The sequence below is a fragment of the Hemiscyllium ocellatum genome, chromosome 35 (assembly GCF_020745735.1).
Source record: "Hemiscyllium ocellatum isolate sHemOce1 chromosome 35, sHemOce1.pat.X.cur, whole genome shotgun sequence".
NCBI lineage: Eukaryota > Metazoa > Chordata > Chondrichthyes > Orectolobiformes > Hemiscylliidae > Hemiscyllium > Hemiscyllium ocellatum.
Genome location: NC_083435.1, coordinates 45,195,864 through 45,214,684, shown reverse-complemented (window position 1 = coordinate 45,214,684; position 18,821 = coordinate 45,195,864). Strand labels below are relative to the sequence as shown.

The following is an 18,821-nucleotide window of genomic DNA, read 5'->3' as shown; positions in this document are numbered from 1 at the left end:
ATGGAAGAGAAACCATTTAAGTGTGAGGTTTGTGATCAAGCCTTTGCACACTCGTCAACACTTGTGAAACACCGACGGATCCACACTGGGGAGAGGCCTTTCAGGTGTGAGGTGTGTGGCAGGGCCTTTGCCCAGTCTTCTGGTCTCATGTATCATCGGCGTCTTCACACAGGGGAGAAACCATTTACTTGTGAGGTTTGTGACAAATCCTTCTCGCACTCTTCCCACTTTCGAAGGCACCAACGCATGCACACTGGGGAGAAGTTGTTCAAGTGCGAGGTGTGTGACAAAGCCTTCACTAGCTCCTCGACTCTCCTGAATCACCAGCACACTCACACAGGGGATAAGCCCTTCAAATGTGAGGTGTGTCACAAGAATTTTGCACGACTATTGACCTTGGTGAATCACCAGCGTGTCCACACTGGAGAAAAGCCATTCACATGCGAGGTGTGTCACAAATCATTCTCGCAGTTACCAAACCTCCGCACGCACCAACGCATTCACACAGGGAAGAAGCCATTCCGCTGTGAGGTCTGTGAGAAGACTTTCACCCGGTCCTCTGATCTCCTGAGGCACCAGAGGATACACACCGGGGAGAAACCTTTCAAATGCCATGTGTGTAACCAAGCGTTCACACAGCCATCAACACTGCTGCAGCACCAACGCACTCACACCGGGGAGAAGCCATTCAAGTGTGAGGTGTGCGATAAGGGATTTGCACAGTTATCAGGTCTTCTGTATCATCGGCGCATTCACAGGAGATAACTATCAAAGTGTTAGCTGTGACACCAAACTTTCTGACATCATGAAACACTGATGTATCTACAATGAAGGAAAGATAACAGAGTGCAAGGTGCATTTGGGAAGGCAATGGCCTAATGGTATTATCACTGGATTATTAATCCAGAGACCTAGGTAATGCCTTGGGGCTTGGATTCGAAGACTGTCATGGGAAGTGTGGTATTTGATTTCAAAAACAAATCTGGAATTAAGAGTCTAATGGTAACTGTGAAACCAGTCAATTGTCAGAAAAACCCATCTGGTTCACTGAGGCCCTTTAGGGAAAGAGTTCTGACCTGGTCTGGCCTCTGTGTGACTCTAGACCCACAGCAGTGTGGTTGACTCTTAAAACTGCCCTCTGGGCAATTAAAGATGGGGAATGTAGCTAACCTAGCCATCCATGAATAAAAAAAAGGTGCATGACAAAGACTTTACAAACTCATAAAACCACTTACGCTTTCAGAGAATTCAAACACCGTTCCAGAGAGGGATTTACAGAAAAGGTTTTCTGAAGCTTTCAAACCTCTAGAAACATCCAGGATTTGCACAGGGAGGAACCGTGTCAGTGCGATCTTTGTGCTGAGGCCATTCAGAAGCCATTCAAGAATGCTGTACTGACAAATCAGTGTGTCGCTGGTCCATCAATGCATTCACAAAGTTCTAGAATAAACCCAAGACACAGTGGTCAGACCTTCCAGAATATCAGTGAACCCACAAGATACACCAAACTCTTCTAGTGTGATGTATGCCAAGATTGTTTCACCACCTCTTCCTCCTCTCTCAACAAACACTGTGTCCACACAGACATGGAGCCAGATGACCTGGTTCCACTACACTGAGAGTTGACTCTGCTGTTTACCATCCACTGCTCTCAGAAAGGAGTCGTTGTTCCAAAGTACTGTCTATTTCAACAGTGTCTGTTTCAAACCTCTCCCACCATCTGTTTAATTGTGTCAAGAATATTAATTTATCCTTTGACCAGGTCACAAAAAGATATCTAAATGTACAGAAACTTCTGCATATATTCAGCATCCTTTCAGTGCAGCATCAGGTACAAGACACTTACTGACTCTTACTCTGACCAAGACAATTGGATACTCAGTCAGGTGGTAGGTTTGCTTGCCGAGCTGGTAGATTTGTTCTCGGACGTTTCATCACCATGCTAGGTAACATTATCAGTGAGCCTCCGATGAAGCACTGGTGTTCTATCCTGCTTGCTATTTACGTGTCTTAGTCTGTTGTGGTGTGTGAAATCATTTATGGTTCTTTTTCTGAGAGGTTGGTAAATGTGGTCCAAATTGATATGTTTGTTAGTGGAGTTCCGGTTTGAATACCAGGCTTCTAGGAATTCCCGTATATGTCTTTGTTTAGCCTGTCCCAGGATGGATGCATTGTCCCAGTCGAACAGATGTCCCTCTTTGTCTGTGTGTATGGATACTAATGATAGTTGGTCATGTTTTTTGGTGGATAGTTGGTGTTATGTATCCGAATGGCTAGTTGCCTGCCTGTCTGTCCAGTGTAATATTTGTTGCATTTTGTAAATGACATTCGTTCTACTGGTTGTTGGTCGGGGTTCTTTAAGTTCATCAGGAGCTGTTTCAGTATGTTGATAGGTTTGTGGGCTACCATGATGCTTAGAGGCCGGAGTAGTCTGGTCGTCATCTGCAGGACATCTTTAATGTATGGCAGAGTGGCTAGAGTCTCTGGGCGTGTTGTGTCTTCTTAGGTCTGATGTGTTGGAATCTGCGGACTGCGCTTATTGGATACCCATTGTTCCTGAATATGTTGTACAGATGTTTTCCCTTGGCCTCTCATAGTTTCTGGGTGCTGCAGTGTGTTGTGGCTCCTTTAAATAATGCCCTGATGCAGCTCCGTTTATGGGTATTGGGATGATTGTTCCTGTAGTTGAGTATCTGGTCAGTATGTGTTGCTTTCCTATAGAGGCTGGTCTGCAGCTCTCCATTGGCTTTTCATTCTACTGTGACATCTTGGAAGGGGAAGCTGTTGTTGTTCTCTTCCTCTTTGGTTAACTATATACCAGTAAGGATGTTGCTTATGTGTTTGTAGGTTTCTTCTGATTTGTTGCATTTCGTGGTGACAAAGGTGTCACAGTGGACCCAAAGCTTGGGTCGGATTGTGGGACCCTGATGAAGAGCTTATGCTCCAAACATCCATTCATCCGCTCCTCAGATGCTGCCTGACAGGCTGTGCTTTTCCAGCACCACACTTTCTGATCTCCAGCATTTGCAGTCTTCACTTTCTCCTTGTGGGAAGGGCTGTTTGTTTTAACGTCTGCAATATTGGTGATTCCCATGTTCAACATCAAGATCTACAAACAAATCAGTGGGACGCCTGTGTGATCACTCAATATCAGGACTCTTCGCAGAAACAATTCTGCAGAGTTTACAACCAACAGCCCTTTCGAAGATCCAACCCAAGCTTTGGGTCCAATATGTGGATGACATCATGACCTTTGTCATCATGATATGCAACAAATTAGAAGAAATCCACAAAAACATAGACAACATTCTTACCGGTATATAGTTCACCAAAGAGGAAGTGAACAACAACAGCCTCCTCTGCAGAGATATCACAGTAGAATGAAAAGCCAATGGAGAGCTGCAGACCAGCATCACAGGAAAGCCACACACACTGACCAGATACTCAACCACAGTAGCAATCGTCCCAACACTCACAAATGGAGTTGCATCACAACATTATTTATGTGAGCCATAACACACTGCAGCACTCAGGATATATGAGAACGCGAGAAAATAACACCTATACAACGTATTCAGGAACAATGGGTACACGATAAGCGCAGTCCACTATTCCAACACAACAGAGCTGAACAAGAAGATGCAATATGCCCAGAGACTCTGAGCCACCCTGCCATACATTAAATACATTTCAGGGATGACAACCAGACTACTCCGGAACCCTAGGCATCATGGTAGCCCACACACCTAATACCGCACTGAAACAGCTCCTTATGAATTTAAAGGACCCCGTACCAACAACCAGCAGGATGAACTCATTTACAAAATACCCTGCAAGGACTTGCACAAACATTACATTGGACAAACTAGCCATCATAATACATGAGCACCATCTAGCCACCAAAAGACATGACCAACAATCATTAGTATCCATACACACAGAAGAGGGACACCCATTCGACTGGGACAATACATCCATCCGAGGACAGGCTAAACAAGGACACACATGGAAATTCCTAGAGGCCTGGCATTCCAACTGGAACTCCATTAACAAACATATCAATTTGGACCAACCTCTCAGAAAAAAGATCCAGAAGTGACATCACCCATCACAACACATAAATAGCAAGCGGGACAGAACACCATCGCTTCATCGGAGGCTAACTGATCATGTTATCTAGCATGGTGACGAAATGTTTGAGAACAAATCTACCAGCTCAGCAAGCAAACTTACAACCTGATCCACAACCTGAGCTATAAATTTTCACCAAAATGGATACTCAGTGGTTAGAAAGGTTTCAGTTTCTGATTGACCAGCACAAGCTTTCAGGGAAGGGTTAGAAATGGAGGTACTTCAATTAGCCTCAGTCTCTGGTCTATGGAAGGGGAGCATCAGACAACAGTCCCCTTCCTCATCAGTGAACCCAGTGCAAAGTCAGCGGGATGCCAGGATATATTTCAGCTGTAACAGTTTTCAGTGTCTCACAACATTCACTGATGGGCTGTTCACATGCTGTTTGGGCAGTCAAAGAGAGCAGTAGAGACCAGTCAATGTCCGCAGTCTGTCCTCCAGGTTAGTACCTTGAGGTTTGCAGGCAATGTGAGGAGACAACAGCTTGCAATCACACAGTGTCTTAATATAGTGAAGCATTCTGAGGTATTGCATAGAAACATAATCAGAAAAAACATGAATGAGACAGAGGAGAGATTAGAAAGGATTTACCAAAAATATGGCTAAAGAAGTGGATTCAATAGGGTCCAAATAGCAGAGAGAGAAGATGATGCAAAGAAACTTAGGGAGGGAATTCTAAGGATCCCTTGCCACCCAAACAGCATCTGTTGTATGCACTGTCAACACTTCGTGCCTCATACCCCCTTCACCACCTTCTCCTTATACATTCATCCTTCGTAGATAATCAATTCTCTCTTGAATGCCTCTATTGACCCTGCCTCCTCCACACTCTCAGATGGACCATTCCAGATCCTAGCCAGTCACTGTATGAAATGGTTTTCCTCATATCATGAGTGTCCTTTTGCCAATCATTTTAAACTTGTGTCCTCTGATTCATGATCCTTTCTGTGAAGTGCCTCAGGACCTAAAAATCCTCTCTCAAATGCACTCTTAACCTTTCCAATGAGAACAGTCCTCTCTTCACCAATCTTGCGCTGTAACTGAGATCTGTGAATCCTCGAGCAATTCTTGTGAATTTTTATTCCACTATCACTTATGTCTTCATCCTTTCTAAAATATGATGCCAAGAATAGGACACAGCAAGTTCACTTGAGGCTAAGCCAGTGTTTTATCCAGGTTTAGGATAACTATCTTGCTTTTGTACTCTGTGTCCCTGTTGATAAACCCTGGTTGCAAATGGTGCCAGTTGCTTTATTAAGTGATCTGTCAAACTGCCCTGCCAGCTTCAGTTATTTTGTCCAGGCACACCAAGGTCTGTCTGATTTTGCATCTTTTTGGAACTGTACATTTATTTTAGATTGTTGTTCTACATTCTTCTAATAAATGTCTTCTGATTTCTCGGTGTTAAATTTCTTCTCCCACCTCTGTGCCGATTTCACAAACCTATCTCCTTTTGATATTTTACACTAACCTCTGCAAAGCTCACAATACTTTAAACTTTGGCACTGTTCAAATGTTGTTCTGTCCCGTACAGCAGGATCATTATAACTCAGGAAGAGCTTTAACACAATACTGATTCCTGGAGAATTTCATTCTCAACCTCCCTCTAGCCTCAGAAACATCCATTCATCATTCCTCACTGTTTCTAGTCACTCAGTCCATTTTGTATCCATGAAGTTACTTTCCCTTTGATTCCATAATTTGTAACTTATGTAACAAATCTGTTGTACAGCACATGTTCAATTTTTAGAAGCCCATATGAATCAGATCAACCCTTTACTTAGCTGTTTTGCATCTTGTTAATTAGTCCACATTGGCCCAAGTAATTTAATTTTGTCCTCAATTATTCTTTCTGGAAGCTTTCCCATCAATAATGTTAAATTAACTGACCTGACTAGTATTTGCTGTGTTTATCTTTGCACCCTTATTTGAATGAGGGTGTAATATGCACAATTTTCTTGGTCTCGTGCTCCACTCCCAGTTCTCAGGAAAACAGGAAAATTATGGCCAAGCCTCCCCAATTCTCATTCCAGCCAAATAAACTCCTTTTTAAAGGTAGCCCATAGTTCATTTACTGTTTTGCCTGACAATGTTTGATTCCAACTTCTCAGGTCAACTTATCTCATTGTAGTTGGGGTTCGTTCAATTAGCTGTTCTTATTCTGAATTGTTCATAGTCTTGTCCAGCGCCATATTTAAACCTTATGATTTAATGATCACTGTCTCCTAAAAATACTGAGTGACACTTGAATTCGTTCAGTGACATCCTTGATCCTGGCACCAGAGACGTAACATGACATCCTGGAGTTGCAGCTCCAATTGTAGCAATTTCCGTTGTCGGTTTCCAGAGCTTCAATTCTTCAATCACTATTGCTTTGTTTTTGGTGTACCTCCTTGTACAGCAGAGTAAGTTATAGTGCCAAGAAGTCCTCAGATCACCCATTGTTTTCATCATTCACAGCTCAATACTGGTTGGAGAGTGAGATACATTCAGGGCTCCTGCACTACCTTCCTTCCTGATATTTCCAAAACACATTCCTGAGTAGCCCGGCTCCAATTTTCATATGGTGGGCTATACATTTGTAAAATGAGCCAGCTCTCAGGAGCTGGTAAGAGGTGGAATCACCTGCTTTGATGTGAACTATAGTTATATCCTCTTCAGGTGACGGGTGTTTGACTAATACCATGGGGAAATGTTTGTAAACTGATGTCTGGGAGGACTACTGTCCTGAGTATGGGGAGGGAGTGGGAGGGAGTCTCTTCAGACCGGAGTTCCCTCAAACCTTCATTCCTTGATGTCTTAAAGATGTGATATGTTCACGTTAAACTCTGCCAAGATTCATTTCATGTTCTGGGAAAGATCATGAATCACTTTCAAACGTTTTCTTATTTTGATTGGTTTAGAGTTTGGAGGTAGAATATTACGTTTGTCTGCTCAATGAATCTTCTGTACAGATTTATAACACAATGAATTCACTGTTTAGCTTAAGCCAAGCCATCTAATTTCTAAGCATGGTGTGTTCCTCTTCACTGAGACACTCAGCATCTAATGAAGAAGCAGCACTTCGAAAGCTAGTGCCTTCAAATAAACCTGTTGGACTATACCGTGTAATTTTTTAACTTTAATACAGATAAATGTGAGGTGTTGCAGTTTGGTAAGGCAAATCAGGGCAGGACTTATGCAGTTAATGGGAGGACTCTGGAGATTGTTGCCAAAGACATTTTGGGGTGTGGGTTCATAATTCGTTGAAAGTGGAGTCGCAGGTAGACAGGGTGATGAAGAAGGCACTTGCTTTCTTTGATCAGAATATGGAGTGCAGGAGTTGGGATGTCATGTTGTGGCTGTACAGAACATTGGTAAGGCCACTTTTAGAATATTGCGTACAATTCTAATCGCCCTTCTGTAGGAAAGATGTTGTTAAATTTGAGAGGGTGAAGAAAAGATTTACAAGAATTTTGCCGGGACTGGAGGGTTTGAGTTACAGAGAGAGACTAAATAGGCTGGGGTTTTTTCTTCCTTGAGCATCAGAAGCTGAGGGTTGACCCGATTGGCATTTATAAAATCACGAGGGGCACTGTGAATAGCTATGACCCTTTTCCTAGGGTGAGGGGTCCAAAGCTGGAGGGCATAGGTTTAAAATGTGAGGAAAAAGATTTAAAAAGGACCTGAGGCAACCTTTTCACACAGAGGGCGATGTGTGTAAGTAATAATCAGCCAGGGGAAGTGTTGGAGGTGGCTGCAATTACAACATTTAAAAGGCACTTGGATGCATATATGAATAGGAAGGGTTTCGAGGGATATAGGCCAAATGCTGGTAAATGCGACTAGGTCAGATTGGGTTGTCCAGCTGGGTGGATGTGTTGGACCAAAGGGTCCGTTTCTGTGCTGTATGACTCTAAAATGCATTTATAACTTCAAGTTCACAGGGAGCATTTATCTCCTAAGTTGTGACTTGACAGCCAAGAAGTTAAAGGTTGTAAATAGCTAATTTCATAAATCATGTGCTCCCATAAACAGGAGTAGGTAACCTTCAGTGCTCAGGTCTTTGGAGTGAGACTTAAATCCACAACCTTCTGACTCAGGGGTGACAATGAGAGCTAAGACACAGCTGACAGCATGAGATAATATTTCTGTTCAATAGGTTCAGTTTTGAAATGATTTAGTCCCAAGGCTGTATACAGAATGCTTTTCTCTCTGGAAATGGGCATTCTGAAAGTTTGATTTGATTTAAAGTGTGAACTAGTTTGAGCTGCAGTGTTGTCTTAGTGTTTGGGTTCCTGAAGTTATGAAAGATTGTAAAGACCCTGAGGTCAGGAAAACTGAAACTGATGGAGAAAAAGAATGAGGAACTTCCTGCAGACAACGTATTGATAGTGGATCTCCACATCAAACAAGCCCAATAATCCTAAATCCAACTGGTTCAAATACATTGGCTCATTGGATAGTACTGCTGCCTCACAGCACCAGGGATCTGGGTTTGATTCCAGCTTCAGATGACTGTGTGGAGTGTACAGATTCCCTGTGTCTGCGTGGGTTTCCTCCAGGTGCTCTGGTTTCCTCTCACAATCCAAAGATGTGCACATTAGGTGAAGTAGCCTGGCTAAATTGTCCATAGTGTTCAGGACTGTGTAGGTTAGGTGCATTAGTCGGGTAAATCGAGAGTAATAGGGTAGGGGAATTGGTCTGGGTGGGTTAATCTTCAGAGGGTTGATGTGGCCTCCGTGAGCCAAATAGCCTTATTCCTGTAGGGATTCTATGATTTTATGATACAGTATCATTTCAAAAAATCTCTGGTGTTCCTCAATGAGACTGCACTGCAGTGTGCTCTCCCAGCAGTAGATGTACTCTGTCTAGAAGATTCTTTCCCTGTGTTTACCCTGGTGTTGCTGCCAAATGGAGAATCCAGTGACACAGAGGTTGATAAAATGGGAGCATCTCAATATCTGAGGCAGGTGAGTCTTGATGATAGTATGAAATTGTAAGTGACCTGAGTTAGTGTTAGCTAATATTATTCCTGTCTTTCTTCAGATATTGTTCCTCGTTCCATTAAATCTTCAGTTTTCACTTTGTAAAGTCCCCTTTGTAGAGGCCACTTGGCCCATCAAGTCCACACTGACCCTCTGAAGAACATCCCACCCAGCTTCAGCCTTTTCCTTATTCCTGTAACCCTGTATTTCCCATGACTGCACACCTAGAAACTTAAGGCAATTTAGCATGGCCAATCCATCTAACCAACACATCTTTGGACAATGGGAGGAAATAGGAACACGCGGAGAAAACCCTCACAGATACAGGGAGTAGGTGCAAACTCCACACGAAGTCGCCCGAGGGTGGAATCAAATCTGGGGACCTGGCGCTTTGAGGTGGCAATGCTAATCACTGAACCACCGTGCTGTCTTTTGTCTCATAATAGCAAACCTCGACCCTTCATTCCATGTAAATAGGTGACCCATCTCCAGCCTCCGTTACCCAAAATGTCATCTCCAAATCGTGAGGGAGGGGTATTTGTCAAGTTGATGGAGGGGCAAGCGAGATGTCATTGGAAAGGGTGTTTCATCGGACAAGGGTCGAAAAGATAGCAGAAAGTTTTGCTGCGCAGTGACGGATCATTCTAATTGCTTGGACACAGTCATATCCCAGAGTGACTGCACGGACATGTATACTCAGTCACACCTAGCGCCTCCGTCTCCTTTGCCCCTCACTGATGTATATTTGCTGATCCCACCATTGCATATTATCGCTGCCTTGGATGCTGTTGGTCCTCATCTTCTGGTCTACTGTCAAGCACAACAGAGGATGCACACACTACGGTGATGTCAGTTTAAAAGCCTCTGAAGATGAAGCATGCTATTCCCACAGTAGAAAATCTGTCAGTTATTGAGAGAGCAGCTGCAATAAGTGAGGGTTTATTCAGATGGGACAACGACAAGTTTAAATTCCGACCTGATCTGCTGCTCAAAGTCACCTCCATTTCCCCGGTCAATTTCCCAAGTTTCGGGAGATTCATGTTACTCCAGAAATATTTGGATTGACTGTGAGAGACGTCAATCAGAGAGCCCACCCACTCTGCCCATTGTCTCCTCTTCCTCTTCCAGAGCTGGTTCACTTCCTATAGGGACTGAAAACCAAGTGAGGAGATGGTGAGTGAAGGAGCAGCTTTTATACAAATTGTATCCCATAATATCCACACCAATCTTCAGGCAGTCTGACTATCCTGTGGGAAGTCAGGGGTGGAAATGTCCCTTATGCTGTGTGAGAAGATCCAGCTGAGAGAACTGTTTACTCGGTGTTTTGTGCTGAACTGATTGACTGGAGCTGTGTGTTGGATATTGTGTGTGTTTAATGGAAGTACTCACCTCTGATTTCCAGACTGCGTTTTGTTGATGCCTCATTCCTGAATATGAGAAGTTGGGGAGCAATTATCTGGGAGAGAGATGCAGAGTGTCTTAGAATTGTTACTGATTTACTAATGTTGAGTTGTGTGTATGTGTGTGTGTGTTGGGAGCGAGTTATTATCGCGAAGACTGGTAATACAGTGTAGTCAATTTTGTAAGTGAGTATTGGAAATTGGTTATCATCCTGGATACAGCAATTTACACAGCCCAAGGGACTCTTTCCCCATTCAAATTGCAGTACTAAGGGACTTTTGTAGTGGCAGTATATAGAGGCAGGTATTTATACCTCAAAGTATATTCCGTAACTCAGTGAGATCATGATGTATCTGTGATTGAACTTCGTATTCCTGGCTTTTCTTTGATGTTTCGCAAACCTTTGTCTTAGATTGAATGCGAACAATTAATTTCCCGTTGATTTAGTTTGTGGGAGTGAGTCCACTGTTCTCCCACCCCTTATGTTTCTTCATTTCACTTCTGAAAGGTCTGCCTCTAATTTGTCCTGGACTCCCCAACCAATGAAATCAATTGTAAAATAAATCAACTCTAAATTTCTAATAGTCTTAGGAACAGAATCACAGTTTTGATTAGATTAGATTAGATTACTTAGATTACTTACAGTGTGGAAACAGGCCCTTCAGCCCAACAAGTCCACACCGACCCTCCGAAGAGCTACCCACCCAGACCGATTCCCCTACATTTACCCCTTCACCTAACACTACGGGCAATTTAGCATAGCCAATTCACCTAACCTGCACATTTTTGTGACTGTGGGAGGAAACCAGAGCACCTGGAGGAAACCCGCGCAGACACGGGGAGAATGTGCAAACTCCACACAGACAGCTGTCTCAAGGCGGGAATTGAACCCAGGTCTCTGGCGCTGTGAGGCAGCAGTGCTAACCACTGTGCCACCGTGCTGCCCAAATGCGATAATATCGCATTTCCAATGCCCCTCCCCCAAATCCCTCCTCCCTACCTTTTATCTTAGCCTGCCGGACACACTTTTCTCATTCCTGAAGAAGGGCTCATGCCCGAAACGTTGATTATCCTGCTCTTTGGATGCTGCTTGACCTGCTGCACTTTTCCAGCAACACATTTTCAGCTCAGACAGTTGTAGCAGGTACACTTCCCTGAAGGATAATGTTTGGGTGTTTGGGACAATTTGAAGTTTTCACATTTATACTGATGCAATTCAACTAATAGCCATACTTAAGTTCCCCTTTATAGCAAGGAGTGGTTGAGATGAGCAGCAGAGATCGCCTTAAGAGGAAACTGGAGAAGCACATGAGGGAGAAAGGAACAGAAGGATCTGCTGGTAGGCTGAGATGAAGAGGGTGAGAGGATGCTCGAGTGTAAGGTAAACACTGACATGGACCAACGGGACTGAATGGCCTGCTTCTGAATGCAGTTTAAATCTGAAACTTTCCATAGTTAGATTTGAACATACAATCTTTGAATGGTTAAGCCAACACCATAGCATCTCAGCTGCTAAACCTGGAGTCATGTTTACTGAAATTCTTTTTAATGCCTTCCTTGAAGATTCTATCTGAAGGCCTCAGCCTTTCCAAAAAGCCTGCACTTCGAATTGATGGCTTTGACCATAGCTATGGCTGAGAGATGAATTTGAGATGTGCAGTCTGAGTGAGTGCAGTGTACCTAATTTCTCAGGATAATCCAGGACCCTTCATTCAGCTGTACTGAATCAACATTTTCCTCAGTTTTTAGCACTTACTGTACACGGTTTCTTCAACTAATTTTGAGAAATATAGGGAGAACTTTCAAAAATCTTCATTCTATTAACATTTCCTTTGAATGTCTTTTAACAGAAACATATTCTAAAACTGGTTTTTGCGAGGATAACATAAGCTCAGTGAATTGATAACACATTTTATACTTCAGCCAATGTCTTTCCATGGTACCCTCATGGTGTCTGGGCAGAGGAAAAAAAGTAGCCACACGACTGGCCCTGGTCACTATCCAGTGTTCTTGCTAGAAACACAGCGTGTGAAAATCAAATGAGGAAAATGAAAGGACTTGTATTTGATTCCCCCACACAGGGAACAGCAGTCTGTCACTCACTGTGCAACAGTCTCTAACTGAGGAGTCAGCCCTTTCAGTAAAGCAGGAGAGGGAGTTGGGGGAAATAACGTTTCATTTTCTGTTTTACAGAAGGATTGCACCGTACTACACCACAAAATACAGAGAGGAGAGACCACCACAGATCGATTCCGACCATCACCCAAGGGACAACTGCACAACAGTTGTTGATTCGGAGACATCTTCACATTGTTTAACACAGGAAATCAATCAGGGTCAGGGGAACTTTAACATATCAGCGTATCTGAAACTGGTCAGTGGCCTTCTGTCAGAACCAGACTTTCTGAAGGTTTGGGTGTGAGTGAATGGTCAGGGTGAGCCTCGGAAGAAGTGTGAGCACCTTCAAGCGTGGTGAGAGCTTTGATCATTCATTGAGTTGTATGAAGTACTGACTCATTCGTAGAGGTGACAGGCTGTTCAAATATGAGGTGTGTGTGAGGAGGGCTGACAAACTGGTGAGATCTCTTCCACAAAATGTACATGTGTTGCAATTCTTTTTACACAAGCACAGTTTCCTAGAATGGAAAGTTTCAACTGAGATGTGCAACAAAGCTTTGTCAAAGGCATTGATGCTGATGGATGACCAACACATGTACACCGGGGAGAAGCCATTCAAAGGCGAGATATTTAACCAGGATTTTGGAGGGCAATCAGACCTGGTGAATTATCAGCACATTTGCACAGGGAAAAAGGCATTCACGTGTGAGATGTGTGAAAAATCTATCTCCTCATCATCAGAACTCCACATACACCAGCGTATTCATACAGGGGTGAAACCATTCATGTGCGAAGTATGTAACAAATCATTCTCGTCATCGTCAAACCTCCGCAAACACCAACGCATTCACAAAGCAGAAAAACCATTTCAGTGTGAGGTGTGTGATAAGTCATTCACACACTCAGGAACTCTTCGCAGACACCAACATATTCACACAGGGGAGAAGTTGTTTAAGTGCGAGGTGTGTTGCAAATCATTCTCCAATTCATCAAGACTCCTGCTCCATCAGAGGATTCACACAGGGGACAAGCCATTCACATGTGAAGTCTGTGATAAATCATTTTCGGACTCATCAAACCTCCGTAGGCATCAAAGCATCCATACTGGGGAGAAACCATATCGGTGCGAGGTATGTGACAAATCATTCCCCAGTTCATCAAGACTCCTGCTGCATCACAGCACTCATACAGGGGATAAACTATTTACCTGCAAGGTCTGTCACAAATCGTTCTCGCAGTCTTCAAGCTTACACACACATCAACGTGTCCACACAGGCGAGAAACCATTCACTTGTGATGTGTGTATAAAATCATTCTCAAATTCATCAACTCTCCGCAGACACCAACGCACTCACACAGGGGAGAAACCATTCACATGTGAAGTGTGTGATAAATCGTTTTCGAGGTCCTGGAACCTTCTGCTCCATCAGAAGATCCACACAGGGTAGTAACACTTCAAGTCTGAAGCTGTGATTAACCTTTCATTATCTCTTCAACCATCTGGGAATACATATGATTCACATGGGTCAAATTCGTCAGATAGAATTTTGTGATTGCCTTTGTACAGTTGGTGTACCTCCTGCTCCATCAACACACTCACAAGGGAGAAAGCCTTTAGGAGTGAGTTTTGTAATAAAGCCTTTACAAAGTTGTCAGACCACCTGGAATATTGGACCTCTTGGAACATCAGTGAATCCACATGGTACACCAAACCCTTCCAGTGTGATGTGTGTCAGGATTGTTTCACCTCCTTCTTTCTCATCAGATAACAATTTCGCCACACAGATTTTGGACCTGTTTCCATTGTACTGAGAGCTGTCTGTGTTGTTTACCCTCCATTGTTCACAGAGGGGAGCTGTCATTCCAAAGTTGTATCGGTCTCAGCAGGGTCTGTCTCTAACCTCTCCCACGATCAGTCCTGTCATTTCAAGAACGTTACTTAACCTTTAAGCAGATCATCAAACATCACCAAAAAAAAGGTACCTGCTGAGGATCACTTCAGTTTTAATGTTTGTAATGAGCTCACTGCAGGGTGTTCAATGGGACTGGGACACAGAACAAGAAGCAGCTTTCACTCCCATCAAACAACTAGTGATGACATCACCAGTGCTGAGGGATTATGATGTAACAATGGAGTCACCCTGCAGTGTGATGTCAGTGAAACAGGACTTGGAGTAACCCCCAGGCAGTGAGGACAACCCGTTATGTTTGTATCCAGAGTGTTTACACAAACTGAGTTACATTGTGTACAGAATGTTCAGTGGTATTGGGACTTAGAACAAGAAGTAGGATTCACTCACATCAAACAAGAGTGACGACAACACCACAATCAGTTGAGAATTCACCAGGCCAGGGAATTCTCACTGATCATTGCCTGGTTCATGTTCTCCTAAGTAGTGTGCTAACAGGACTGAGGGACAATGAAATGAATTTTATAAACTTTTTGAGAGATTTAAAACAAATCCTTTTACTTATACTGCTCACTTGTATCAATAGATTTTTGTTACTCTGACCATATTACGAACAATGCTGTATTAGACCAAGTACTCTGTTTCTGTTCAGGAATAGAAAGTTACTACAATCCTGTTAAGTTGAAAATTGACTTGTACTTTGATAGCGCCTTTGACAACAACCATATGTCTGCAGTCCTCAACAGACAATGAGCTACTTTTGAAGGTCAGTCATAATTGTACTGAACATGCACACAGTTTCCACAAACATCATTGTGACAGTACCTGACAATCTGTCTTTCTGTGGTGTTGGCTGAGGCAAAAGTGCAGTCCAGAACATCAGGGGCAACTTGAAAATGTGATATGGGACTGTGTTACTCCATAGAAGAGAGCAGATAGGGCGTTGGTTTAAAGAGTCACCTAAAAGATAACCACTGATAATGCAATGCTCTCTACAGGGACCTGAGTGTCACATACAATAACACACCATTAGACGCATATTCCAGCTTCGTGTGTACATTGGGTGTGTGTTTGTTCGAGAAAAGAACAGATATGAATGGTGATGAGTTTTCTAGTTTCCAGAAGAGAATAGGATTCTTTCCTGTGATATCCATTTTTGGGACATTTACTTTGTTAAAATCTGTTGAGAATTCACCAGCTCAGGGAGTTCAGAGAGGTCTGTGCTCAGTCATAAAATTAAAAATAGAAAATGCTGGAGAAACTCAGCAATTCTGCTAGCATCAATGGAGAGAGAAATACAGTGAATGTTTTGAGTCTGGACTGGTTCAGAAGAGGAATCATATCGGACTTGAAATATTAACTGTTTTTCTCTACCAGATGCAGTACACCTGCTGAGTTTCTCCAGTATTTTCTGTTTTCACTTCAGCTTTCTAACATATACATTATTATAATTTTACTTCAATTTTCAGTTAATTTGATTCACTCCACATAATATCAATAAATGTCACAGACCACAGCAAGAGTTGTATCTCAGCTGGAATTTTGAAGAGTCAAGCTCTGGAACTAGTCATAACCCGGACCAAGTGATAACACTGGCATCCACCCAAGAATTGCTCAGGTATGTCCTGCAGAAATGCCCTGTACAAACTCAGAATGTCTGAAAACATCTCCCATACAACTGTGTTTAGTGAAGTTTATTCAGTTATTGTAATTTAGGAACAATAGCAGCCAATTTTCACAAGACAAGCTCCCAGAAACCTTAATGTGATACTGACCAGATTGTCTGTTTTTCTGATTTATTGTTGGATCCATACTGCCCCGGACATAGGGTGATATCCCCTGCACTTCTACAATGTGGTCTCAAGAGATGTTCTACGTTCACCTGAGAGGGCAAAAGATATCATGCATTAACTTATCTGAAAGATTATTTCGTCAAGAGTGATGCACTCCCTCACTCTCACACTCAAGCATAATGCTTATTTGCAGCAGTATTTACTATCTGCAAGATGCACTGCAGAAATTCACGAAAGAACCTCAGATAGCATCGTCCAGACCCACGATCACTTCCAGCTCGAAGAAGAAGGGCAGTAGATGCATGGGAACACCATCACCTTTATCTTACCCTCCAAGCCACTCACTGCTGACTTGCAAATACATTGCTGTTCCTTCACTGTCCTGGACAGGTTCCCCTCCAAAACACTTACCATACTGACTTGTAATGTTCCTTCATTGTCCTGGAATTCCTCCCATTTTGCTGTTGTGGGTCAACTCACAACAGGTGAACTGCAGTGGTTCAAGAAGGTAGCTCACCACCACTTTCTCAGGGTCAACTAAATACTTACTAGCTAGCGATGCCCACATCCCACAAATGAATAAAAAAAATCCAGGATAAGTCCTGACAGATAGTTGCTCATCAGTTACAATATTGGTATTTTACTGAAATCAGTTTCTCAGGGTTTAAGTCCCAAGGCTGTCTACAGATTGCTTGTCAACCTGAAAATTTGATCTGATTTAAAATGTAACTAGTTTGAATTGCAGACATCAGTGTTGTCTTTGTGTCTGAGTTCCTGAAGCTGTGAAAGGGGGTAAAATGTCTGGGCTCAACTGGAATGGTCATTTTAAGAGGTTGTCTTAAATCAGTACAGCTGATAAATCATTCTGCTTTAATTCATTATTCATTAAAGTTCTTCTGTTTAGACACAATTCTAATACTGTGTCAGGAGTAAAACTGGAGATGTAAGTCACTTATATGGCAGACTGGTGTTAGTTTTAGTGAGGTTTTTGTTCTTGTTTTCAAATTCCTCCATGCCCTTGCCCCATCCTTCCAAGAATCTATTTCACTTCCCAGTGCTGCACTAGAGTGGTAGCCAAGAGCTTTTTAGCTCAAGTCCTGGAATGGGATGGATTACAGTTGCTGCCAGAGCCATACAAGTAATTCATTAGGTTATGTGTCATCTCCCATTGTCATTTATTCAAATAGAAGCATGTTGCAAAATGAGTGAAGACGTTCTCTGCTACACACTGAATTTACACACTGAAGCCAATCAGATCACAATGTACCAAACTGAAATAAAAGAGAAATTGAGTGGTCACATAGTTTAAAAGTGTTTGCTTCAGTAAAATTCCACAACAAACAGGCAACAAGCACAGGCTACGGCCAAGAATTTATTCATGTTTTTGTTGCATTTATCAGTTGTACTGGCTGTAATTGATCACACTCAGAATTTTAAATGAACTTATATAAATTTGTAAAAACCATGTTATTTTTGATTTCTTTATTTTTGGGCCGTGGACCAAAGTGGAAAATGGCTACAGCTTTAAACCAAAAGCTGTGGAAGGAGATGATGCAGTTTTAATACAAGTTCTTGTAGTTCACTGTATTTATATTGTTGCTCTGTTCAAACAGTGGGAGAAGCAGCTGGTGACTGATTGACACCGTGGGTGTGAATTCAGGCCAGTTCAGCCCAGAGACAGCCTGTTTGTTGACTGTTTTTTCAATCAGGACCAGTTGTATAGGTCAGGAATACTCAGCACACAACTCGGTGATTGGCTCCTGGGCAAGTGGACAGCCTGTCTGAACAAACCAGTGGCAGTAAGCCTCCAGGCAAAAGACAGCAGCTGTCTGTCCTTGAAGAGAAGTAACAAAGAACTGGAAGATAACTATTTGCCTATGAACTGCTATCTAACCAGTGACAGAGAGTGAACAATTAATGTACCAACTACCTTGTGTCTGCAGCCAATCGATTGGAAAAAGGAGGATTGATAATCAGAAGGACTTGGAAAGAGACAGGACACATTGTTAAATTCACTGGACAGATGTTCAGTTCCTGAAATGTTTTTCTCCACCCATAACATCAATGATCTTTTGTTTGTCTGACTCTGTCTATATGTGTGCAGAGGTAAGAAGAGGTACAATTCATTCAGAAATTTAAACAATTGATATTTCATATTTTGTTTGCCTAAGGTAAGAACTGAATTAATAGATAGAATTAATACATAGTATTTTCCTATTAAGTACTGAACCTGGTTGTTTTCTGTTAACCTGAGATCACTGAACAGGAAAACTGGGGCTTTGAGTAATTGGATTATATCTTAACATTTTGTCAAGACCCTGGAAATAGTGAGACTCGAGGACCAGCACTCTTTCCTGAGTGGATCATGGCAAAGTGTAAGTTGATCATTTGTGATATTTGTCACTGGTTTACAATTCACCAGCCAGGAAGCTGGTATGAACAATAGAAATGACCTGATTTTAGATGAGAATAAAAAGAATGCTGACTTTCTGATGATTGTG

At 42.5% G+C, this 18,821-nt stretch overlaps 2 protein-coding genes across 3 annotated transcripts; both read left to right on the top strand.

Annotated features, from left to right (window-relative positions):
• On the top strand, positions 1-765 carry LOC132832657 (zinc finger protein 271-like). Its single transcript, XM_060850736.1, has one exon. The coding sequence runs from the start codon at positions 1-3 to the stop codon at positions 763-765; it is 765 nt and encodes a 254-aa protein (XP_060706719.1).
• Positions 761-18,485, top strand: LOC132832892 (zinc finger protein 271-like). 2 transcript variants are annotated; one of them, XM_060851096.1, is made up of 2 exons: positions 761-1,831; positions 12,693-18,485. In XM_060851096.1, the coding sequence occupies exon 2, from the start codon at positions 13,160-13,162 to the stop codon at positions 14,063-14,065; it is 906 nt and encodes a 301-aa protein (XP_060707079.1). In that variant the 5' UTR covers positions 761-1,831; positions 12,693-13,159; the 3' UTR covers positions 14,066-18,485. The 2 variants fall into 2 exon arrangements, with proteins under 2 accessions (XP_060707079.1, XP_060707078.1); XM_060851095.1 differs by lacking the exon at positions 761-1,831 and adding an exon at positions 10,245-10,271.
• The last annotated feature ends 336 nt before the right edge of the window (positions 18,486-18,821 follow it).

What these genes read in the sequence shown, in the direction of transcription:
- LOC132832657 (XM_060850736.1), top strand. Translation starts at nt 1, where the DNA reads ATGGAAGAGAAACCATTTAAGTGTGAGGTTTGTGATCAAGCCTTTGCA.
- LOC132832892 (XM_060851096.1), top strand. Translation starts at nt 13,160, where the DNA reads ATGTGCAACAAAGCTTTGTCAAAGGCATTGATGCTGATGGATGACCAA.